Here is a 27196-nt window from a genome sequence, read left to right on the forward strand (position 1 = left end):
CAAATTTGTCTGACACAGAAAGCTATCCATCCTAAAAACAAATACGAAATATTCGCTGTTATTGGAAATTGGCGCATAACTCTACATTCTGAGGGAGGAGAAAGCAACAGCCATATCATTTCTCAATTAGACACGTATCAACATTTTTTCCTCAATATTTTTCATTAATTTGTATTAAGGTATGAATCAATTGAAATTATAAATCATTCCCGTAATAAGGATAACATAGTATGAGCTGTCTTTATAATATTTTTGTTCTAGTAAACAACTCAAGGTCATACTGCACATGAATGATTGAAAACTGGAAGAGCCGCCACACTTTGTGTTATCCAATCAAAGTCTAGTCTAACAGTCAGTGTTATGTCTTCAATGTGTAGTATGCAGAGACCGACCGACATTGAAGAGGAAATATATCATGTCAGAAATTCGGAGTTTATAACTAAAATGTGGACGGATATTAAACTTGTTTAATGGAAAGTGCACCACAATCGGTTAGCCCGCACATTCAGCGGGTGCTGAAGAGTTTTCAAACGTCAGCGAATCGGACTTTACAAGGCCCAGGTGGTTTAGTTTTGTTACAACCTAACGGTCATGAAATCCAACAAATGGCGAAGATTTCGTCCGATGAATATCGTAAAGCTTTGGTTGCGAAAAGTAAGGAATTAGAACACATGTATCGTTTGCAAGCACCAATCCCGTTACAACAGTTCCCTGTGTTCACTCCTGCAGATTCTAGCAGAAGTGAACAAACTGACACTATTTTAGAGGGGGAGAAAATTGCTTGTTTTGTTGTTGGTGGTGAAAAAAGATTATGTTTACCCCAGATTTTGAACACAGTGCTGAGGGATTATGAGTTACCCGAAATACATGCAGTATGTGATGATCTGCATATTTTCTGCTCGCGATGTCAACACGAACAGTTGGACATTTTAAAAGCATCAGGAATTTTACCCCGGAGTGCACCAAGCTGTGGACTAATTACAAAAACTGATGCAGAGCGTCTTTGTAATGCTTTAATTCGTACTCCAAATGACACAACAGCCCCTGATCACCCCTCCCATAACAGTTTTAAAGTTTACCATGAGTGTTTTGGAAAGTGTAAAGGAAATTTCAATCCGGATGCTTACACGTCTTCAAAAGCTCTTTGCATACAATGTGTAGATTGTGGTAGATGGTTTACGCCACAAAAGTTTGTGTGTCATTCCCATAAAGCATTGGAAAATCGCACGTGTCACTGGGGATTTGACTCTGCCAATTGGCGTCACTATCTTCTTTTGGCTAAGCATCAACCAGGGATTGAAAAATTGCAGGATGTTCTTGAAGCTGTGAAGAGCCGCTTTGACTCGAACAAGTACAAAAGGAAACAACAGGTAATTTAGACACAGACAATTTTAGTTGAAAATCGGACTGATTTTGCTGCTTTTTTCAGTGTGCAGAATTATTTCACAAGCTTTTTCCTTTCTAGGACTAGCTTGACAGGAAAGTAGACATGAGGTCTGCTGTTCGGTTACAAGAGATAGAATACCATTATACCAATACAGTCTTTCTTTTGATTAGCATTTTATAAAGATGTTAATAGTGTAACTGTGTATATCGAAACAACATTTGTTCCGCATTATTTTTCTTATTTGTACAACGGTCATGCCGATAAGTATCCTTAATTCGCAGGATGAATGTTTTAGTAGCATCTCTGTTTTTGGCGAGAGTTGAGATAAAGAAAATTATCGGCACGACAGTCAGCCAAAGATTAAATTTCCCAAATGATTTTCAGCTTTTAGGTTTCTTTGCTATTTTACAACAGTTTGACATAGAGGTGCGCGGTATTTCAGGTATACCGGTAACCGTGGTACGATACCGCGGTACCATTGGGGAATACCGGTATTTTATCAACATTATCCCTACTTCTGTTTATTTTTAATTTACATTGACAGCAATTGACACCATGGATGATTTTCCAATTTATATCTCTGGAATTCCCATGCTACTATTATTAGTTTCCAAAAATAACCACCCAATGGTACAATTGAACATGCATGATCGACCGCGTGATCCCCAATCAAAAACTTCGAAAACCTCCAGATTATTCCGTATAGATGGATGACGTCATGGGCGCACTTGTTTTTACTTTGAGTCTGGTAAATTCGGCAAGTCCCGACTTCTTGTTTAAATGATGATAGTTAAAAATATCCCGGTATGTTTTTGATGTATTCAAAAAGAAATAAAGAGTAAAATGTTGAGTCGAAATTTATTATTTTTTGTTTGAAACGATTTGATGAAGCCTTCATACTACTTGTAAACGTTACTGGTTTATCAAACGGGTGCACGAATCTAACTTCAAACAAGCGCGACCTACATGTATATACATGTGACCCAGTGCTTCCCTAGAGACAATATGGCGTCTTCCGACGAATACACGCTGCTAAAAAATACTAAGGGTCATTAATCTAACTAGTCATTAGTCAAGTTAATATTCCAGTGTATTTTTTTCTTTAATTCTAGTCAAGTAACCAGTCTTCATTGTTGCTCATAATAAATTTAAGTATTTCTGAGAGTTTTTCAATATTTTTATGACCACTACCATAGAGCTGTAAGTCTTACGATAAAAATGGTGGTATACCGCGGTAATTAGGAAAAAATTGGGTATACCATAGGTATTTTTTTCAAGGCGGTACCCATCCCTAGTTTGACTGACAATCTACATATATAACACGCTGCCAGTTGACCAATCCTAGTGCTGTAAGCGTGCAATGGCAGCTTTTTTCGTGTCATAAAATTAATGTTATTTTTGAAGAAAAGCTGAAAATAGACCTTTCTGTATCTGTGGATGGTATGTATGTAGGATTAGTATGGAGAGGAAGAATCATGTTCAGCTTACAGGGTCATGTTCCCATAAACCAGTGCCGTAAACAAAACAACTCTATTTAAACCAAAGGACTGCATATTAAGTAAACAAGCCTTAAAGATTGCATCACCAGCCAGACAACTTAATTGACTTGAAACAGGAGGTGCTAAGCTTTTGTTGATCCAACTTTCTCTTTTAAAAAAGGGGCTTTTAAAATAATCCAAGTTTAGGGTATTTACATGTACTTGAGTAACATTGCATGAAAAAACTTGTATCAAGGATTATTCTCTTTCATATTCTTAGGTATTTTTTTATCTTGTGATATTTCTTTTTATACAAAATATTATAATTGGAGCTTAAATATATAGCAAATTGATAGTAACTGTTGTCATGAGATAGTACAAGAGATTTGGTCAATTGGGCAATTGTCTATTTTGTTTAAAATAATAACATTTTTTATAAAGTATGCTGTTAAAATGAATTTTAAGAGCCAATTTTTTTTACCAGTGACATTAGCTGTTTTATTTTTAAAAGCTGAAAAACTTTCCCATTTCCTTCCAATTTTTAAATTCTTTAAAAGTGGTTGTTGTTATTAATGGCAGTGTTTAAAATTCATGTATGACTTAAGAAAGCGTGTATATATGTATTATCATTCTTATTAAACTTGCATTGTATTCATGTATACTACTATACATTATCGTGACAGGTGTGTTTAATATTATGGCAAGCGTGCCTTGCATAAAATTTGACCAGTCTGCCCTTTTCTATTTAGGTGAGGTCAGTCAGTAAACACTCATAAAAAATCATATATCATTTTATTTTCTGTTCGTGGACCCTGTTCAAATAGGTTCATATCACTATGGAGTCGCATTGAATATATCTGCATACCTGGTCTTATTTGTTAATACTTGTGTAAAAAGCTTTTTTACGCTTGGCGAAGTATGTTTGTAAAGCGAGTTTTCTGCAATCAATAGACAGTGTTCTGTTTCATGGGTTATTTTTATACGTTTTATTTACTTTGCTCTTAAAATTGTAAAGGCCATGATATTAAATTTATACTTTTAGGAAAGGGAACATGTTCTTTTGCGCTAAAAAAAGACATATATTGAAGAGAAGCTTAACCCTTACCATGCTGGACACGATTGATTCTGCCTTTGCGACCAGTGTACATCATTATCAGCCTGCACATCTGTGCAGTCTGATCAAGATATGCACTGTTTGCCATTCAATCTGTATCTTTTTTTTTTGTAAGCACCCCTTATAACAGTTAATGGCACTGTCCAAATTGAAAAATGGACAAGTTCATTATAGAAGCTTGGCAGGGTAAGGGTTAATCTTTCGTTGTTTCTGTTGTGAAGCCCACTTGAGATGACTGCTCTCAGGATGACTGTTGGGTGTATGTGTGTCTGTTTGATGTGCCGGGCTAGATCTTTGAAATGCGCCTGACCAGAGCATTCATATTTGATAAAAATATGATAAGCTGTCACATGTATGCTAACTCTAAGGTCGTCAGAAATCAGATCTTTTTTGGGGTCATAGCTTCGAAATGCATCCATGGATCAGTCTTTTTATTTGGCATAAATGTGTTTTCCTGAATGATACAGAGTGACACACATAAAAACCAGGCATCTGTCTTGAAGGTCAAGGGCATTCTTATTGGTGAAATTTTACAAATCACAGCTTACTCAGGCTGTAACTTTGACATGTATGCATGGAGATTGGAGAAACTGATTTTTATTTGGCATATTGTAAGACAGTATTGCACACAAACACCAGGTCACTGTTAGGGATCAAAGTTTATTTAGAGCTGTTGCAATAAGTCCTGATGTTTGGATTTAAAACTTAGTGCTATGGTCTTACACAACAAAACAGCCAGGGCACTAGACAACTTTTGGGGACAGGTACCCATACCCTCAGGAAGGGGAATTTTTCGACGTTTTAAGACGAAAAGAGGAAGATTTTAGCCATATATATGTTACTACTTTTCACACTTATCAATACTGTTTTCAATCATTTCTAACTAATGTTACTATATTGCAGCAGTAACCTTCCTTAAGGTAACTAAATATAACTTGAAAGAGAGTTCATATTTAGTTGTGTCAAACAACCTGTTATCAGGGGAATTTTCTTCTGTGAAAGGGGAAAAAACATATTATTTTATAAGGAGAATGGGGCCCATATTTGGCCCCCAAAACGTCCAAACGAGTGCCCTGACAGCACTATTAATACCAGGTCCATCAAGTTTCAGCCATCCTCACACCCAACTGCTGCCCATTCCACAATCATGTGCTAGTATAAGACTAAGTGCATCTTGACAGTTTCTATTTCCATCATTTTTTCCCTCCAGGTAGTATTAAATTTATGATATGTATTTTCTCCATTTTTATGGAACTGGTTCCATCCTTAATCCCTTTTCAATGACCGTTTCTAATTAGGAAGCTTTGTTTTGAATGTTCCATGTAACACCCTGTAAAATTACATGAAGGTAAGAAACCAAAAAGAATAGTGCATTACCAATGCAAAAAATTGTGTATTAAATTAGGCTCCAAAGTGCAGCTTCTAGGACAGGTATACCGTAATTTACATAATCTTGAATTTCTTCCAAACCACAAATACAATGTAGCAAATAAATTCAGTCTTGTCGCTATAATTTAATACAATTTATATATGTTCCCCCACTGGAGGCCTCCACTGACCGACTTTTCCAGCTGACTGATGTTTATCATTTACTTTGGTCTGTATGTACCAGGTTGCATGAAGAAACAAAGTGTCACATGTTTCAGGAATTATGTGACCTGGAAATATTTTTTTTAAATACTGGAAATAAAAAAGATGTTTCAATTTCATTCTTTCTGTTTTTGCTCTCGGAGGAGAAGTCACATAGGTTCAGTAAACTTTTTATGTCTCTCCACATTTATGTGGTGGGCATATAGCATTGCTGCTATCTGTACATCCGTAGTCTGTCCGTCCGTACTTCCGAAATCTCGTGTGTCCAATTCCTCCCGCACAATTCGCCTGATTTGCTTCCAACTTTCACAGATGAACAAGCTAGATGTGCAGATGACCATAAAGGAAGGGATCTTTTCTGTGACTATTTTTACTCAGAATCTGAAAGAATTGTTCCACTTGTACATGGTTAAATAATTTTGTAAATTGAAGTGCTCAGTAAAAATTGTTGAAATTAGCATACTTTCAAAGATTTAGATGGGAAATACCACAAAACCACAAACTGTCGTCCATGACACTTAATCAGTATCTATTGAACTCTGTTACAAAGTTTGTAACTCTTGCTTCTAATAACTTGTTTGCTTACAATTATTGCTATAGCAGCTTCATCTGTTATCAGGTGATATACATGTGATGTAAAATAAAATAACAAAAAAAAACATGATGCTATGAGGACTTATTTTTGTAAGCAAGTTTAGCAATCGTAATGTAAATTTCTGTCCTTTCTGCTCATGGCAGTGATATATATTTCTGTTAGAAATGTTGGGAAATTTCCCCTATGAAATTCAGAAGATATATATATATATGTTGTGGCAATTGAATGATACATTTCATGAAGTCACATTGACCATAGAGTCTAAATACTTTGTTGGAGTAAACACTACCATAATTGAAATTGAATGGTTACTGCCTGTCATTGACCAGTAGGTATTAGACACTCCTTTGTGGTCAAGGTGACTGGCCGCCGAGAAATCGACTGGCCATTGTTCTCGTTACAATAGTTTTGCCGGTCAGTATTACCAATAAAGTGCATGGTTATACCACTCTATTTACCATCTCCTGATCAGTGGTAATCCGGCTTTAATTGTTATTATTATTACTTACAAAAATATAATTATGTACATAATTTTAATTGCACTTTTAAATATTCAGTCTGTCATATTTCACTAGTTTTCCTTATTGGCTTTACTGTGAAGTTCATCCATTACAGGGTTATACTGCAGGGCTTTTTTCCCCTATAAATCTACCTCCGGTAAAAGGACGTAATCCCAATGCCAAAAAGTATATTTTTTTCCCAAAGTTGAATTTAAAATTCCCAAATGATTATACCATTTAGGGTTTTTGCTGTTTTAAGATAGTTTTGCTAATTTGCATGTATATACTATATTTAGGTAAATTATAAAATACTGTTGAACAATTACTGAAATGCAAACTCATTAATATTTCACACAAAGACACATTTATGTAGATTTTGGTAATTTGCAAATTGTCCCAATAAGGATGATGTCCGAGAGCATTTTCCCAATTCCACCGGTGTCGGTGGCATTCCCAAATTGATGAAAAAAAGGCCTGTACTGTATTATGAAATATTATATATATTAAAAAAAAAAGGGTTTTCTTACCCCTAGCCTGCTGATGGAAAAATGACTGATTCTGCCTTTGTGACCAGCGCAGACCAAGATCAGCATGCACATCCATGCAGGCAGATCATGGGTCTGCACTGTTCGTTATTCAGCCAGTAAATTTTCAGGGAACACCCCTTAGAATAAAATAAAATGGTACTGCCCAAATTAAATGATGGACCAGTCCATTTTAGAAATTTAGCAGGCAAAAGCAAGTTTTATCTGCGGGTAACATTATTTGTTCAAAACTTTAATTAAATTTGGCAAATCTCTTCAAAACCTTTACAATTATATGCATGCTTTTGCTTTCAATGAAAAGAAATATATTTTGATTACTGTTATTGAATCAGTTTCCATCCTTAACGGTCAATGTTAATTTGAATACATCATTAAATGAAAGGAAAACAAATTTGCTTCTTTTGGTAAAAAAAATCTTATTTATTACCATTAATGATGGCACTGTTCGAGAATATTTTTCAGATAAAGGGAAAAGGTTTCAATACTCATAAATTTCAATATTTTTATCTAAAGGTTAAAAATGCTCCAATAATGTCCATAACTTTTGCTCTGCCTGATTAGAGAGCTTGTTTTTCTCTGATGATATTAAAAAAGGTGCTGATGGAAATAGGGTGACCTATAGACATAAGAGTTTTCTTTATTGGTGACCTTTTATTGACGTCCATCAGTCTCCTGCTGGAAAACAGTCTGAAATAGGAAGCAGTTTCCCATTTTCCCAATAATTTCCAGTTACGTTTGGCTAGTCAGTTTATTGACTAGACGACTGGAACCATGCCATGGATGTGGGCAGCAAGATCTCACAGAGAATCTAATTGGAAAAATCTCTTGTCGGTTTGATTAATGAGTATAATGTCTCCAGCAGTGGCTGCCAGTATTGATTCTCAGAAAAAAAATAGCCTTTTTCTATCAAAATGAGTGGTGCTGTATAGTGATGTATTGATAGGTTATTATCTCCGAGACTTCATTCATGGTTTGGGATGAGAAAGAAAAGGAATGGGACAAAACTGTCTTGTCTGTTTAGAGCTTACTTAATTTTGATGATTATTTCGGTTTTGTTATGAGTCCTTTTGGAAAACTTTTTTGATCATATAGAAATGGGTATGTAGTGTATTTTATTGGTAATTGACAATACTGCCTTTACGAACAGTGTAAACCATAAAGCCCCTCCTTCACTGAAGACTGAATGTCCTCAAATTTTTGGCCAGCAAACCAGACCAGTTCTACAAATTCATCTATTTATTTGTTGACAGTTCATATATTTTTCACACTTGTTTACAAATAATTAGGCCTCTTGATCAAAACAGCCAGTCAAACTCGGTAAAAATCAGCCATATAATTCAAGTTACATCAAAGCAATAAAACTCTCATTTACTTTCCCTCTAGAGCCTTGGATGACCAAATAATCATTATTACACATTCAATACATCAAATGCTTAGCTGATGGTCCAGAAGTATCATGACTTAACCCTTACCCTGCTAAATTTATATAATGAACTTGTCAATTTGGACAGTACCATTAACTGCTAAAAGGGGTGCATACCAAAAAGTTACTGACTGAATGGTGAACAGGGCAGATTATGATCAGACTGCGAGGATATGCAGGCTGATCATGATCTGCACTGGTCGCAAAGGCAGAATCAATCGTGTCCAGCATGATAAGTAGAGATGGTACTTATCCAAATAAATCAAAGGGGGACAACTCTGAATTGATCAATAAACTGAAGCCAACATTAAACATTGATAAAAAGTGAAAGGAAAATCAGATAGGTCCTTTTTCAAAAAACTTATCAGGCAGACAAAATATGACCTACATTTGTTTAAATCCTATTGTATTCAATATACAATATGCACGCTTTTCTCGTGACTTACACTGACAGTTATTAGCTCATCTGATTTTTTGAAAAAAAATGATGAGTTATTGTCATCACTTGAGCGGTTGTCGGCGTCGGCGTCGGCGTTGCCTGGTTAAGTTTTATGTTTAGGTCAGCTTTTCTCCTAAACAAACTTGGAATACTTGTTCACCATCATAAGCTGACCCTGTATAGCAAGAAACATAACTCCATCTTGATTTTTGCAAGATTTATGGCCCCTTTTGTACTTAGAAAATATCAGATTTCTTGGTTAAGTTTTATGTTTAGGTCAACTTTTCTCCTAAACTATCAAAGCTATTGCTTTGAAACTTGGAATACTTGTTCACCATCATAAGCAGACCCTGTACATCAAGAAACATAACTCCATCTTGCTTTTTGCAAGAATTATTGCCCCTTTTGGACTTAGAAAATCAGTTTTCTTGGTTAAGTTTTATGTTTAGGTCAGCTTTTCTCCTAAACTGTCAAAGCTATTGCTTTAAAACTTGCAACACTTGTTCACCATCATAAGTTGACCCTGTACAGCAAGAAACATGACTCCATCCTGATTTTTGCAAGATTTATGGCCCCTTTTGGACTTAGAAAATATCAGATTTCTTGGTTAAGTTTTATGTTTAGGTCAACTTTTTCTCTTAAACTATCAAAGCTATTGCTTTGAAACTTGCAACACTTGTTCACCATCATAAGCTGACCCTGTACAGCAAGCAACATAACTCCATCCTGCTTTTTGCAATAATTATTGCCCCTTTTGGACTTAGAAAATCATTTTCTTGGTTGAGTATTATGTTTAAGTCAACTTTTCTCATAAACTATCAAAGCTATTGCTTTAAAACTTGCAACAGTTTTTCACCATCATAAGTGGACACTGAACATCAAGAAACATAACTCTATCCTGCTTTTTGCAAGAATGATGGCCCTTTTTAGACTTAGAAAATCATGGGTAGGACAATATTTCTATTACACAAAAAAAAAAATCAGATGAGCGTCAGCACCCGCAAGGCGGTGCTCTTGTTTTGTAAGTTATAGTGAGGCCCTGATAGAAAGTTTAGTAATGCATGAAGATTATATAGAATAATGCATACATTCCTTTGAAGAAAATTAACGACATTAAGAAACATTATTAAGTTTTGATCTTTTAGCCAAAGTTGTTTATTATTTGTTCTTAATGGTGATACATTGGTTTACACAACATTTATGTATCAAAATGTAAAATGTATATATCCAACAATGAGAAATAACAAGAAAAGTTAAATTGGTAACACAAAAATTCATTGTCGTCAAATATAATTACAATGTTTTAAGGTAGTGGTTGTAATTACTACATGTTAAGGTAGCTGACAGGTAATGACTCTATGTAATGTATTTTAAGCAATTCTCAATTTAAACATTCTCTGGAGGGAACTAGCACGATCATTTGCTTTCCTTGAAAAACGAATAAATGCGGAAAAAGCATATGGAGATTACTCTATTTGATGATTTTCGTTACAGGTCAACTACCCTAAACAAACTAAAAGGTGTTTTATTTATTGTTGAAAACAAAGTAATCGGATAATTTCAGATATCAACATTAATTTAAAACTTATACTGTTTACACAACTTGAAAAAAAGGTTTTTGTTGGGGCCTCTCATTTACAAATATATCAACAATTATCACCTGAATTGAGTGCATTCATGAGTGGAAAATATTGATAGTAAAATGGTGTAGGGGTTTGTTTACAATATAAAATCTTTAATAACTTCTTTAAGGTACATTTTTGGTATGGTTTTGGTAAGCTTATAATAAAGAGCATGTCATTCTCTTTCACTCAGAATTTTTTCAAGCGTTTTAGACTCTTGGCTAGTCTTGGAATTTGACTTTATCAAAAGACAAAAGGAAGTTCAGTATAGGCTCTTTCAAAATGTTGAAAGTAGAGTAAACTTACCTTATACTCTATTGAATTTATTTAGCTGTGGGAGCTTTTGATATAGACTATAATTGGGGAAGTCCTAAAATCTTTGAAAAACGGTCAATACAAGAGTTGTCCATTTTGCTTAAGATATTTTGAGAAAGTCATTTTTTAGATATCAAATATTTCTATTTTTGACATGGAGAAGAGGAAAACCATTAATATATTTAGAAATTTGGTGCACTTAGCTATCATTTCACTCTGAAAAAAACCTATAAAGATGAATTTGAATTTTTTAGGTACCATCTCTATGATAAGGGTTAATTTATAGCCTGTCTGTTCTAACATATGTATCATAAAGGTGTTTTGGTAAACACAAGTAAAAATGTTTACTGTTATCCTGAAAATTCAGCAAACTGAGATATTATATTTGAACTTTTATTTCAATTTTTTTGGCATCTGTTAAAGCAAAATTTGATAAATCTATTTAAAAAAAGTAAAAACACGCACACATGTCCAAAAAAATGCCAGTTCACTACTTGAAGTGTGTGTCCTTAAATTTGACCTTTGTAGTCTGTACATAAATACAGTACTGCAGTCATTTTTCTAATATGGATTTTATTATGTGACATTCATTGTGTGCATCTATCAGTCAGTCATATTTTGTGTCAAGAGCACTGTAAACAAGGGATCATGAAGTTTTAGCCTAGCTAGGTACTAAGGATAAAACCTGTTTTCAGAATGAGAAACAGAATGTATTGTCATTTGTGCAGTAGCTGAATGTCAGCCTCTCCGAATTTGAGCTAAGTTATCAAATTTATGTCCTTCATTTTTAGCCGGAGCATTTTATAATTAAATTTGAAAACCATTTAAGATATTGAAACTTGGCATATAGGTATATGGCCGTGGGACATGAAACAATTCCGTAAGTCGAAGCATAAATTGATTTCAGTAGTCACAATCTTTCAGTCATATTTGGTGTCCAGAGCCTAACTTACATTATAAACCATTCAAGGTATTTAACCTTTAGCATGCTAGATAAATTGTCGTCTGCTGGAAATGTCGTCTGCTAAAATTGTAAAGTTCATTCAGTTTGCTCCAAAATTGGAAGAAATATTGTCAGAGTAGCAAACAGCTTGGAACCTGATCAGACGCCGATTTAATCGGCGTCTGATCTGGTTCCAAGCTGTTTGCAAAGGCTGTTAAATTCGCCTGCAGCAGGCTAAGGGTTAAATGTCTTCAGGGTAAGCATAATAGATCAGTGGTGAATGCATGAATTGGGTTGTTATATCAAAGATAAGGTCACAAATTGATCTCAAATGCCATAACTGTTTGTCATAATGATATTTTGTGGCAGTGATGAAATGCAAAAGTCCACATTACTACCCCCTCCCCCAACTTTCCCACTAAAAAAAAAGTTTGCACTTTTAGTTTCTTGTGCCTTAGTATCCTGTCATTGCTGCTGTACTAAACTCCCAACTGCCCCAACTCGTTCCCCACTCACATTGCACCCCTGCCTCTTGCAGCATAGACAGAGCTCTAGGGGTCTTTTATATGCTACAGGAGCAGTACCCTTGGCTTCAGACCACCATAGAAGGGGGACTGCTCCACGGCCCTTAATGAAACTCCAGTACTGTGTATTACTACAATATTTTTTGCTGACCAGATTCAAAGAAATGTAGTGTTATCATTTTGCAGTCTTTATTGGTGTGTTTGTAAAAACTCCTTTCAAAGTGATCAAGGGCTAATTTCTTACAGGCACCACAAGACTGTGCTAGGATTTTAGCTGTTTCATTCTAGATATGTTTAGATATTAATCCTAACCTTTTTCTTTCTTCAAAGATGATTTATTCTTTGTAAACAAAGCTGAGTAACAGGTGTGAGTGGCATATATAAACTTTAATAAAGGGTTGGTGACCTCTGTCAGCTATATATATATGTCCTTATTTTACTTCGTTTTTTTTTTTTGCTTAATATTTTACTTATTGCAGATACAATGAAAAAAAGTGACATATTGTAGATTCAAATAATTAAATTATTTGTGGTGGCACCACAATCATGGGTACATTTTATGTATTATCAATAACTTTTTGAATTAAAAAGATGTTAACAAGCACCTGTATTAAGTTCAATGGGGGTGATAATTAGATGGGATTCTTTTTTGCAATATTGGGTAATTTGCAGTATCTCCCTGAACTTTTGAACCCTTTGCAAATGACCTTCAGTGTAGATGCTGTAATGTTGTGAACCAGTCAATAACAATAATAACCAGACTGGAAACATTCTAGCCTCCAGTTCAGTCTGAACTTTTGAACCCAGTCTAGTTTGACCTTAACTTGTAGCCTTGACCCTGCACAATTTATTTTTTCCCCTGAAAATCAAGTACAATTGTACTTTGTCTGGAGCAGAAAGAAAAATGAGAAAAAATATCTCCAGGGAAGACAGCCATTGTAGGAGAAAGCCACTATTCAAAGTATTTTACATTGTGAATGTTGAAGCTGAAATGTTGGAATGAACAGTGAGTTGCTCTGTATATTTGAACAAGTCTGACAAATTGTTTATGCAAGTTCCAACTTTTCATTTGTGTGTATTTTTAGATAGGGGACATTGTTAACTCAGTAATAAGTTTTAACTTGACTATTCTAAGAATAACGAGAGATATGCTACTCACCTGGGTGCTGACATTTAGCGTAATACCTTGGTTAAAGTTTTGCATGCACAGGGTTCTGCTGAGGATCTTTAATGGTGGGGACATAATTTTGTCCCCTTGGTATAAAAAATGTGGGGACATTTTCAAAATCTAGGGGACATCAACTTTCGACTGTATGCCATTGAAATTAAACAGTATAACATTACTAAAATTGAAGTCTTTATTGTAGTACAACCATTGATACTTTTTAAATCAACTCTCCAGAAATTCGGTGTCACTTTCCTTTTTGGCTTCATCCGAAGTTTCTTCACCCTTTGTGGTTCGATTTTGTGAGGCATTTTCAGTTTTGTAAACAATAAGTGTCGAGTAGTCGACAGATTTTAAGCAGTCACACTTTCAGTTTCACTTGCCGAGACAGTGGGTTGAGAATGGTAAACAACATCGGGTTTGTTTGGTCTATCTGGATTTTTATGAAGCGACATGAAGTACTAGGCCGTTAATCATTAGACTGAATGTTTTTCCTGTCTGCAGATACAGAAACATAGCTTAAAAATGTTCATCCTTGATCAAAATGACGTTTTTGCGGGAAACTCTTCTATTCGGATACGGAAGAAAAAATGAACGATTTGTACTCAATTCTGGTCGTCCTATTTGCAAATTCTTCCTCAAAGTTTTCGTAACGCGACAACAGAAGCTTCTAGGCCAATTTTAGTGCAACATTCATTATTTTTGTGAGAAAAACCCTGCATGCACGTTCATATCTCAGAAACCTTTGCATGTAAATGTATTGGAACTTTACATAAGACTTCCTAGTTTCCAAACCTACTGAAATAACCAAGTTAGATAACTCTTGGCTGATTTTTTTTCTTCAAGTTATGGCCCTGTTGACTAAGTTAAACTTAAAGTTTTGCATGCAGCTAACTTTTAAGCTGTATCTTAGAACTAAACTATACTGGATCGAAACTTCACACAATGCTTCCGAATCATTACACCTACTGCAATAAATATAAATTAGAGGATTTAATATAAACTATTGTAAAGTTAGGGGAATTAACTCCTGATTTTATTATGATAATTGATAAGTCAACCAATAATTCCATTTTACTATGTTCCTTTTATTTCTATGGTTCTAAGATATGTATGTAATGGTTATGTCCATCATAATTAATAACAAAATATATTTCCAAAACCTTATTTAAATCTTTCACTTCATTATCTCATTAATAATATTTTCTGCATAATTTCTTAATTTCCGATCTAACTCCAAATTTTGACCTAAACAGTTCTAAACCTAAAAAGTATTCTGACCTAAACAGTTCTTAGTCTTCAAATCTTCTGCCCACAACAATTTACAAACTTGAGCAGCTTCAGAACGTAGCCACACCTACAGGTATCATATTTCACAGGGCTGACCCTTTCTTAACCAATCAATGCCTTTGTAAAAGAATAGATAACTTGTCAATATTCATTAATTAGGTTACTAATGATGATTCCATCTTTTCCCACCAAAACTAAAGATCAAAGGCACTTTCACCTATGTGTGACTTTTAACAAGTAATACCATAAGAAATTGCAGTATGTATATCATGCTGCTTTCTAGACAAAACCAGCATGGACCTTATGTTATATCAAAGACAAGCTATGTACACTTAATTAGCTCACACCTTGCCTAATATCTATACTTAATTCTGTCCAGACCATAATTAATATATATGCAGCTGCTGTGCATTCATGATTTGACCCAACAACTACTTAAAAATTTATCAAATATTAATAATGCATAATATCAAATTCATCAAAAATAATATTCATAATCATAACTCTGTGACACTATAACCCTTTTTAACCCAGAAAATTTGATAATAGTGCAACAATCGAGCAGTATCTCAACAGCTAATGTATATATTGGGGTTGGAACTTCACACAAGACATCCTTTCAATCAAACGTACCTACATTGTACATAACCAAGTTAGAGATTAGTTCAACTTATTGCCCTTGACTTCTGAGAAAATTTTGTGCAAATTTTGCATGTAAGTTGTATATCATTGCCAAGTTGTGAAATATAAAATTGTAAAAAATTAACACAGTTGCATTAAGTCTTGCCGACATATAGCCATTGGCCCGTTGTTGTTCGATTTAGAAGCAGTCAAATAGTAAGTGGATCACGCTGTCTTGTGGAGAGGTATTGTTGACATGATGATTCTTACCCCTAATTCGTATTGATTTAACCCTTACCATGCTGAACATGACTGATTCTGCCTTTGCCGCCAGTGTAGATCATGATCAGCCTGCACATCCATGCAGTCTGATCAAGATCTGCACTGTTTGCCATTCAGTCAGTCTCTTTTTGGTATAAAGCACCCCTTTTAAGAGTTAATTGAACTGTCCAAATTGAAAGATGGACAAGTTCATTAAAGAAATTTAGCATGGTAAGGGCTTTTGTCCTATTTCGCTGTCCATCTACTGCAAGATACTGGTGAATGATATAGGAACACAGAGGGGTACTGTATTATAAGTACACAATTACAAGCCAACAAAACCTTTTAGAAATAGTTTAAAAAGCCTTATGAAATGCTTGAAAACATCTAAAAATATTTTATTAACTGCTTCAAACATTTGATATGAATATTAATGGCTGTTTTGCTTTTTTGATGGTTGAAGACACTTGACTATACCTCAAAGTAGACTAAAATATTGTAGTATGTGTCTTGTTTGTAACTTTAAGGCCTGACCAAGTTAAAAAGTTATTCATCGCAATTGCCACACTCGCACCACTGAAAGTGCGCTACTTTTCACGGACAAGCAGTGCACCAGTCAAATGACTGTAATTATTATGTCCAACATGCAGTGTGGAAGACATATTGATTTAGTGCTGTTTATCTGTCTGTCAGTTGCAGTCTCGCTGGTCGCTGTGCACCTGCAGGTCAAAACATACCCAAACCAGAATGTACCCAAGTTTCTCAAATCCTGAATTATTGTTAATGTAAATGGGTTGTACTTTCTATTTTAAGACTTTCTTCAGTTAAATGAGAGTGAAAACAAAAGAAACAGTATATTTCTTTGATCTTTACTTGTTCCTGTTGAAAACAAACTTTTTTTTTCACTCACCACCTCAGTATTTTCAGAAAAAAATCTGATGAACAAATTTTTAATATGGTGTGGCCTAAAGGTACACAACAACATTAGATATGCCGAGCTGGTATTTTAGTTGTAAAATTATACAGTCGTAATCATGACTGGCAGTCAGCCAAACCGAAAATATTTGCTTATTTTAGCAGCCAGTCTAGGCAACTGTCTGTCAGATAAATAATAATGATGATATGGATCAGGTTGTACACAGACAGAAGTGGTAGCATTTTTGTCTGTCAAATAAATGAACAGTATGATAGGTCATACACGGACATTAGTGATAACATTTTTTGTTTGTGATTTTTGGGTGGGTTTTACGAATGTGTTTTCATATTTATTTCCTTCTTGAAAGCTTTTCCCTGCTAAATTTCTAAAATGGACTAGTCTGTCATTCAGTTTGGGAAGTACCACTAATTATTCAAAGGGGTTTTCACTGAAAATTTACTGACTGAATAGCGAACAGTGCAAAGGCAGAATCAGTTGCCGCCAGAAGGCTAAATGTTAAAAAACACAATCATAAAAGTACTAAATTTAGGTTGTTTTTCTCCAAATGTCTCCTTAAATTACGAATAAGTCATTTATCCTCCACTTCTAGTTGATGTAGGGAAGTTATCACTTAGTTGTGGAGAAAAGTTAAGTATTTCATTTAATTCAAAAACACTGATGGCATGGTTAAAGGACATGTTTAAAAGGTCTTGAAAAATTGTGTTAACTAATGACTTCCATTGTTGGCTAGATCTGTCGTTGTTGTCAGATACGTAATCTTTGGCTACTGGTTAAGAAAAGGCAAAGAAACAGACCTTTAAGAATTGAACATTAAAGGTGATAACAAATTAAGCTGTCATAGATTATAATCTCCGTCAGACCAGAGCGCCTGAAATAGTTCTAGTATTCTGGTACCCATGAATAATAAATACAGCATTTACTGTTCCTTGACTATTCATTGATCTGTAGCTAACTAAATTATGCAAACATTCTTCCAATTGTGGCAGTATCAGTATCAGCAGTTGTATATTTTTCCTAAACATAGAACAAAGAAATACTGGTTTGAATGAAGGCACTAGCTAGGCATAGCCAGGGATCCGGTGGCTTGAATTCTACATTATAACAAAGAGCTATAAAATAAATAGATTGGCAACTTGAAAGGCATATAGAGCAAATCTCGCCAACCTCCCGTGACAAAAAAACGAGATCTCGTTACCGGAAGTGGCGTTTTCTCCACGCGCCATTTTGTATGCGAAAGCAATTATGGTCATCGGTAAAATAATTATCACCGTATGACCACGCTTCTTTCGATGGCAAAAAAACCCTGTACTTCGTGTCTTAAGACCATTTCTCATTAAACTAATTTTGTTTTAGAAGCTAACATGTATTTTAAATGTAGTTTTAAAGGTACAAATTGTAACTGCATGCTCGCCGATGTTTGTTTTTAGTAAGATAACGCCAAATCACGCTCTGACACGAGCTCACGCGAGATTACAGCCAGTTGCCATTCTGTGTATTTTATACTTCTTTGATTATAATAAGAACATCAGAATCAAATCAGGTGTTTCACAGTTTCTTAACTAACTGCTACAAGGCTGGAATATGCTTTACATGTTTAGTTTAGCAGTATATATATCACCAATCCACAGTAAGAAAGTCTTGGTTTTATATAGATCAAAATTGAACATTAAATAAAACAATTATAATAATTGCAATTCTGATATTTTTAACTCAAATTCAGCCGAAAATTGTAAATACTTTAAAATTGAATTAAGGTGATCTCGCTTGAAAGCATCGGCTTTTAGATCATAGAAAATACACATCAATAATATATACTATGAGCGAAAAAGCCAAGACAACATGATGCAATCTGTTCTATATGCCTTAACCTTAACAAACAAGTTATTTTTTGGTTGAGCGTCTACATAGAGTACAAAACTATTGTTGAAATAGAGATTGCATTGAGATTAAGTACCTAATTTGTATGCAGCTGGTAAGCGGAACAAATAAAACTCGGTCAAGCGTTTTCCTCTCTTTGATCGTTAAATGATTTAGTACTGTAATGTATGGCAAATAAAAGGTGATACAAGACAACTATTATTACAGCACAATAAAAAATTGTATGTTTTTCTTTTCGTGTAATTAAATTTTTTGCTGTTTTTACGACAGTTACAATACTACTGTAATACTAATTGACCGTGATGAGGTGATTAACCTTTGCATTCTTAAACTGTTTCAGTTAGGGATGACACAGTTATTATGGCTTTTCACTACTTAAATTATTGCAGTTATGGACAAAGATGAATTTGTATTACCGTATATTCAGGTTTCATGGTCATATTCTTGTAGAGAACATGAAATTTTGATATTAGCCTTTACCTTGCTAAATTTCTAAAATGGACTGGTCTGTCATTCAATTTGGGCAGTACCATTTGTTATTCTAAGGGTTGTTCACTGAAAATTTACTGACTAAATAGAGAACAGGGCTTGTCTTGCCTGCACGGATATGCAGGCTGATCTTGGTCGCACAAGTGGCAAAGGCAGAATCACATGCTGTCAGCAGGCTACTCATTAAGGTTATTAAATATGGTGAATATTGTAAGTTCTAATATTCACTATAGTACATAAATTGATCTGTTTTTGTAAATATCATTAGGGGGGGATATATATCAGTTTCAGAAAGTAAACTGCCCATCAACCCAGCTTTCTTGTCGAAAATCTTCATTCAGAATTATATTTCATAGTATTTGACAGGCATAATGTTTTTTGTTATTTCAGACGGAAGTTGTTAGCAATGACTCTGCAAAGAGAAGTAAGAGTGAGGACAGTTCCTCCCCAGAATCTACGTGGGCGGGAGAATCTTGTTCATCACTACGTGCAATGATGTCGGCATTCCAGCCATGGTCCCCGGCTGTTACAAGTGCTATGAAAGATGGAAAAATGTTGCCAGCCCCACCAGCTATTATGAGAGAAGGGTAGGTGCCAATGTAAACCTAAGTTTGAAAAACTGTGTTACATATAAGAGACCAGTCAAGCTAGAGACCAGTCTCATATTAAAGCTATTCCATTGGTCAGATTTGAAATTGTGCAGTTTATTAAAGTACAGGAGTGCTTGAGACTGGTCTCAAAACCGTTCCCATGATTTTGTAATTGGAATACTTGATGCTGTTAAAACAATAGCAAATGTTACTTTTGTTGAGATGTTGCAGAATTCAAAGACAACGGATTTCTTGCAGTAATACTGGCAAATTCTAAATGTACTACCTTTAGCTTAAAAGTCAAAAGGTTTGTTTTGCTACAAACTCCTAATTTTTTTTAGCTCACCTGTCACAAAGTGACAAGGTGAGCTTTTGTGATCGCGCGGCGTCCGTCGTCCGTCCGTCCGTCCGTGCGTGCGTGCGTGCGTCCGTGCGTCCGTAAACTTTTGCTTGTGACCACTCTAGAGGTCACATTTTTCATGGGATCTTTATGAAAGTTGGTCAGAATGTTCACCTTGATGATATCTAGGTCAAGTTCGAAACTGGGTCACGTGCCATCAAAAACTAGGTCAGTAGGTCTAAAAATAGAAAAACCTTGTGACCTCTCTAGAGGCCATATATTTCACAAGATCTTCATGAAAATTGGTCAGAATGTTCACCTTGATGATATCTAGGTAAAGTTCGAAACTGGGTCACGTGGGGTCAAAAACTAGGTCAGTAGGTCTAAGAATAGAAAAACCTTGTGACCTCTCTAGAGGCCATATTTTTCATGAGATCTTCATGAATATTGTTTAGAATGTTCACCTTGATGATATCTAGGTCAAGTTCGAAACTGGGTCAGGTGGGGTCAAAAACTAGGTCATTAGGTCTAAAAATAGAAAAACCTTTTGACCTCTCTAGAGGCCATATTTCTCAATGGATCTTAATGAAAATCGGTCAGAATGTTCACCTTGATGATATCTAGGTCAAGTTCGAAACTGGGTCACGTGGGGGTAAAAACTAGGTCAGTAGATCTAAAAATAGGAAAACCTTGTGACCTCTCTAGAGGCCATATTTTTCATGAGATCTTCATGAATGTTGGTCAGAATGTTCACCTTAATGATATCTAGGTCAAGTTCAATACTGGGTCATGTTGGATCAAAAACTAGGTCAGTAGGTCTAAAAATAGAAAAACCTTGTGACCTCTCTAGAGGCCATATTTCTCAATGGATCTTCATGAAAATTGGTCAGAATGTTCACCTTGATGATATCTAGGTCAAGTTCGAAACTGGGTCACATGCGGTCAAAAACTAGGTCAGTAGGTCTAAAAATAGAAAAACCTTGTGACCTCTCTAGAGGCCATATTTTTCAATGGATCTTCAGGAAAATTGGTCAGAATGTTTACCTTGATGATATCTAGATCAAGTTCGAAACTGGGTCACGTGGGGTTAAAAACTAGGTCAGTAGATCTAAAAATAGAAAAACCTTGTGACCTCTCTAGAGGCCATATTTTTCATGAGATCTTCATGAATATTGGTCAGAATGTTCACCTTGATGATATCTAGGTCAGGTTCGAAACTGGGTCACGTGGGGTCAAAAACTAGGTCAGTAGGTCTAAAAATAGAAAAACCTTGTGACCTCTCTAGAGGCCATATTTCTCAATGGATCTTCATGAAAACTGGTGAGAATATTCAGCTTGATGATATCTAGGTCAGGTTCGTAACTGGGTCATGTGCGGTCAAAAACTAGGTCAGTAGGTCGAAAAATAGAAAAACCTTGTGACCTCTCTAGAGGCCATATTTTTCATGAGATCTTCTTGAAAATTGGTGAGAATGTTCACCTTGATGATATCTAGGTCAAGTTTAAAAGTGGGTGACGTGCCTTCAAAAACTAGGTCATTAGGTCAAATAATAGAAAAAACTTGTGACCTCTCTAGAGGCCATATTTTTCAATGGATCTTCATGAAAATTGGTCAGAATTTTTTATCTTGATGATATCTAGGTCACATGTGCTCAAAAACTAGGTCACTATGTCAAATAATAGAAATAACGACGTCATACTCAGTTCAACACTGGGTCTTGTGGGGATAGGTGAGCGATTCAGGACCATCATGGTCCTCTTGTTTATAGAAGATAGAAGTGTTGTTAGTGCAGGTGCACTGGCTTTCTTATCTAGCACCTTGCATACTTGTGTTACACAGTATAAGGTACAGATGCTGGAGACAAGAAATTGGGTGCATGCTGGTATGTTGTTACCAGCCAGGTCTTCAAAGCGCAAGAATTGGATAACTGCATTCATATGAAAAAGCATTTCTTCCACTTTTTGCCCCAAGGTGGCAACATTTGAGCAAGTACAGTTTACAATGTAGCTGTGTCTAATCACAGTAATCAGTTACTGATAAGCTATCTTTGTAATTTTAAAGCTGGAAAAACTTGGGACAAAGTGTGTACTTTTGTCGAGCCCGCTTGTGGTGAGCTAGATATAGTCATCACTTTTGGTGGGTCAGCGTATGTGCGTGCATCCGATTTTGTCCGGACCATAAATTTGACATGCATGGACCAACTTGTTTGTTTTTGGCATAAATGTTTACCTCGGTGAGAAGGAGCGTCATGCTCTAATCCAATGTTCCTATCTCAAAGGTCAAGGTCACAGTTGGAGGTCAAAGGTCAAATTGAAGTTTGTCTGGACCATAACTTTGACATGCATGGACCAATCTTTTTTATATTTGGCATGAATGTTATGCTCAATGAGAAGGAGTGTCATGCGCAAACCCCATGTTCCTATCTCAAAGGTCAAGGTCACAGGTGGAAGTCAAAGGTCAAATTGAAGTTTGTCCGGAGCATTTCTTCTTCATGCATGGTGGGATTTTGATGTATCTTGGCATGAATGTTCACCATTATGAGACTGAGTGTCATGCGCAAGAACCAGGTCCCTAGGTTTAAGGTCAAGGTCACACTTGGAGGCCAAAGGTGCTGGCGGGCTCGACATTCTGCCCCTGGGCATGCAGAATGTATTTCTTGTTTTTATAGAAAGCATTGTTAGGTCACTTCCAGACCAGAATTCTGCCATTTCAAGTATTAAGATAGTAAGATATTGACACATTTTGACAGAGATTCTGTGTTGGGTGGGTGATGGGTTCAGGGTTTTTTTTTTACCAGGAGGGGAAGGGGCCTAGGCGTGGAAAAATAGCTCGGTCTTTGGGAAAAGGGGAATAAAAAAATTGATGTAAAGTCAATTTTGGGGGAAAACTGCACAATTTAAAAGAAATTTTCTGAGGGGAAAAACCCATGGATATGAGGGAGAATAGTGGTAGAGCTAGTGCTCTAGTTGTATGATGCTAATCTTTGTGTATAGGAGACATACATGTATTTTTTCTCTTGCTGATGGCATCATTTCAAAACACTTATCATCTTTTGTGATGCTTAAACATGTTAAACCAGGAAAAAAGTTTATCAGATTATCATTAAGCCAGATGTTACAAAAAAAGATATATCATAGTAGAGACAAAGATGTATCATTGAGAAGAAAGGCACATGTAACATGCTTTTTTAAATGCTGAATTAATTGAGACCTATGTTTGAAGTAAAGTAAGACATTTTTGGTGCAGTCATGTGGAATAATGTTTTGTGTCTATTTCAGGCTTACAGGCACAGCCCCCTCCTACTTACATTCAGGTCCACCAGTGTTGTTACATCCAGACAAAGTTGTTCCGCACTCGGAATCAAGCAGGTATGCTATGGTGACTGTTGTTATGTTTACACCTGGGTATATAGTTATGAATAGTGATACAATAAAACACTATGGTCTGGGGATCACAAGTGCTTTCATATCTCAGTGTTGTCATATACATAAGGATATTTCTGTCAGATAGCTGAAGTAAAACACAAATAATACCTGATTATTGTTGCAGTTTGGATTTCTTATATTCTGCCAGAAAACAAATGTAACAGTCAAAGTTGTACTATGTAGGGAATCCTAAAAAGTTGCACATCTGTCATTTTATTGCCAGATGATTTTGCGTCTCTGAGCTAAGTTGTTCCACATTCAGAATTCAGTTAAGGTAATGTAAAGGTCGTCTGTAAATTAGATTAAGGTAGGTAAGAATTTTTTTTATGTATTTACAAAATGCCAGTGTTTTCTTTGGAGGGAACCATTATTAATTAAGAGAAAATAGTAGCATCATTTTGACTGAAATGGGGGAAAATGTGAAACAATGAATGAAAGTTCATTTCTACGTTATTTAAAGCATTTTGTACGTTCACTTTTACAATTGACCTACGTTTGTGTTAACTTGTTTGGAAACTTAAGTTGAAATCAGTGTACTTTAAATCTTGGTTAAGTTGTCTTGCTCAGGATTTCTGTCCTTTTTATCACCCGCTAAAGGTGGAGAGATATAGTTTTGGCATTGTCCAGTCATCCTTCCGTCCATCTTTCCATTCGTCTGGAGCCATATCTAGAAACTGGTTTGGAATATTTAGATAAAACTTCATATACATGTTCACCACTATAGGGAAATGCGGCATGTTATGTCCAAGTAACACCAGAGTTATGGCCCTTAGTATTGTTTAGTGTTAACTATATATAATTATATGCAATTTCTGCTTCATAACTTGTGACATATTTGACCTAGAACTATGAAACTTAAATTTTATTTAGACCAACATAATTTGGTAGTGCACACACACGTTCGTCAGGATCTCTTTAGTAACTTCAGAGCTATTTCCCTTTAATTGTTTAAAAATCCTCATATTTGTACATGACAAACTAACCAATTGGTAGAATTTCATCAAAACTTTTTTCAATTTTTTTCCATGAACATTTATTATCAATATGTAAAGTTGTGTACCGACATCCAGTCACCCCACCACCCTGGTCACACCCCCTCCCCCTCATTATCATTATACATGTCTGTTCTGAATTATTAAAAACCAGGGGAAAAAATCCGATTATGTAAGTGTGCATCATGAAAAAACACATGCCGACTGATTGCATGCCACTCCTTGCCTCATTTTATTCAAAGCCACTTCCAGCATCTGGTTTATGAAAATTTCGAAAGTTTTGAGATTACAGGATGTCTGTGGAGAACGGCACAGTAATTGAATTCCCATCGATTTGTGGTGAAAATTCCTCACATATTCTGGCGTACTGCCTCAAACTTGCAGGCTATAATTGTACAAGAACAAGTAATTGGCAAAAAATAATTCCGGAGAAACTTCTTAAATTGTAGAGTTTCCATGTTGACGGCTCTTGGGTCTTGTAAATCTTATCGTGCAAGCCTGGAATGAGCCAATGAAAAAAGTGCAAATTTGTCTCTGCTGAATGTGACATGGTGGTTCCTGCAATTTTTTAATGGAAAACGTGCTTTAAACAAAATTCATGTTTGTCAGAATTTCTAACCAGTATGAAAATGAAATTATAGATAAAACATTCAAGACTGCCATGCTGGTTATATCATTGATCAAAATTAATGAAATTACACTAGTGCAAATGTTTTAGCAAGCTTCGGAAAGTTGATATATTCCTTCGGGTAATCTTCGGCCATTAAAGCAGCAAATCACCATTCTAAATTATTAAGGGAATCTCATGTAAAAATTATGTAAGTCTCGCTGAACTTGGTCTAGGAGTGTCAGTTGTTGCATTATGAAAATGCTTGGGATGAACCGGCAATACGAAATGATCGGAACTGAGCTCTGATTGTTAATTCCTTTTGCCTACAAGTAGAAGAGTTTTTCTGCAAGTCGTCCAGGAAATTGTATAGTTTTGATCCGACAGCGAACAGACATAGAAGGTTTTGAGCTAAGTTTCTGCATCTGCAGGGGAAAAACTTCCAACTAATGATGAGGGGCCTAGTCCTTCATGCGGTTCCCTTTTAAAGCCCCTAGATAGCTCATGGTGTTGTTGACCATTACCCACCCACTTCCTCCACGTGAGTCTTGTGATAGCTCAAAATCTGTTGACAGTTCAACACCTATTGTCTCTAAAACTGAAAATGTGCCCCAAAGCCAAAAAACGATAGAGTTTGAAGAAAAGTTGGATTTATTCCAGTGTTATATACTCAAAAAGATTGTATGTCCACACATTTTTCTTAACCAGGGGACATGACTGTGTCTTCGTCATCTTTGATCCTTTGCAGAACACTGCAGTAGTCTTAATGTCCTTTATGGACCTTTATCTGACAGAATTCTTTTGCTGGACATCTGGACATTATCTTTGTAGACTGTATGGTGGTTTATGTTTGATTGATCATCAACAAAGACCAATGATTGACAAGTCAGTGCAGGTCAAATGGATAAAAATATGAGGAAACTACAGTAAAGGTGTTTTTGTCCTCTTAATTAAGTCAGTTACGAAACCCAAGTCATGATAGTAGTTGTCCTCTAAGTCAGTTAATAATGAAACCAGTCGCAATATTACAGGTATTTTTATGGATTAAGTTTCAAAGACACACTACTCAAATTCCTTAAATCTGTTTAAAAATTAAAAGGTCTGAAATTTTATCAAGTTATTTTATAGATTTTGTACCAGGGCAATAACCTATATGATTATGAATTATTTATTGCATTTCATACATACAGCAGACACCTTTCGTGCCTTTGGGGCGTAAAGTAATGCTTTTCTCCCTTCCTTTTGAAGATCTAAATCGGAATAGGTCATCAGGTACATATTTTATCTGTTTGTGTGAAGTCAAACAAATGAGATATTCATACAAATGTCTGTATCAATATTAGTGGGCAATTAGTGTGCCAGACAGTGGTTTTAGTTGATAGACAGAAATATGTCTGATCTTTGTGAAAATTGGTCTTTATTATGATGGCTTGGTAATTACCCTTGGGAGTAAACAGAATGTTTTCTGCCAGTCATTTGTTCAAAGAATTATTCCCTTGGAGTTAGGGGTGTTTTTTTTTCCTACAAACAGTTTTTCTAACATTAATAAAACACTACTTACAGAGGCTGATCCATGATATACTTTTTTTAAAACAATCTCATTTACATCTGAAAGAAATTTTTTTTTTCCACAACTAATGAGGCTCCCTCAACCTGCCTTCCATTTCGCATTCTATATGGCGGCCATCTTGACCAAGTTTTGAAAAGGATCCGTTCTGTTATTTGTGAGAAAATAATAGAATTAAAAACAACGACAACAAAAAAATGTACAACAGTTTTACTGTATTTATCTTACAGAATTATAGACTTTTAAAACTGTTTTCTCAGCTAAATTTCTGAAATGGACTGGTCCATTTTTCAATTTGAGCAGTATAAACTGTTGTTTAAAGGGGTGTTCACTGAAAATTTACTGACTGAATAGCGAACAGTGCAGGCCAGGATCAGCCTACATGTCTGTGCAGGCTGATCTCAGTCTGCACTGGTTGCAAAGGCAGAAATACTTGCCGTCAGCAGGCAAGGTTGAAAAATTAATTACACTGGAATATTTAAAACTGCACGTACACAATCTTATCACTGTAAAAACGAGGGCTTAAGGTCACAAAAGGATTCGAAGTTCTCTCATTTCA

The 27196-nt window shown here is 35.5% G+C and overlaps 1 protein-coding gene across 1 annotated transcript in view; it reads left to right on the forward strand.

Annotated features, from left to right (window-relative positions):
* Positions 1-320: 320 nt before the first annotated feature.
* Positions 321-27196, forward strand: part of LOC123527215 (ski oncogene-like) — a 60401-nt gene continuing 33525 nt past the window's right edge. The window contains exons 1-3 of the mRNA XM_045306542.2: positions 321-1370; positions 19507-19703; positions 23325-23414. Of these exons, the coding sequence (XP_045162477.1) occupies positions 471-1370; positions 19507-19703; positions 23325-23414 (1187 nt within the window). The 5' untranslated portion in view covers positions 321-470. The remainder of the gene's footprint in view (positions 1371-19506; positions 19704-23324; positions 23415-27196) is intronic.

The sequence above is a fragment of the Mercenaria mercenaria genome, chromosome 14 (assembly GCF_021730395.1).
Source record: "Mercenaria mercenaria strain notata chromosome 14, MADL_Memer_1, whole genome shotgun sequence".
Taxonomy (NCBI): Eukaryota; Metazoa; Mollusca; class Bivalvia; order Venerida; family Veneridae; genus Mercenaria; species Mercenaria mercenaria.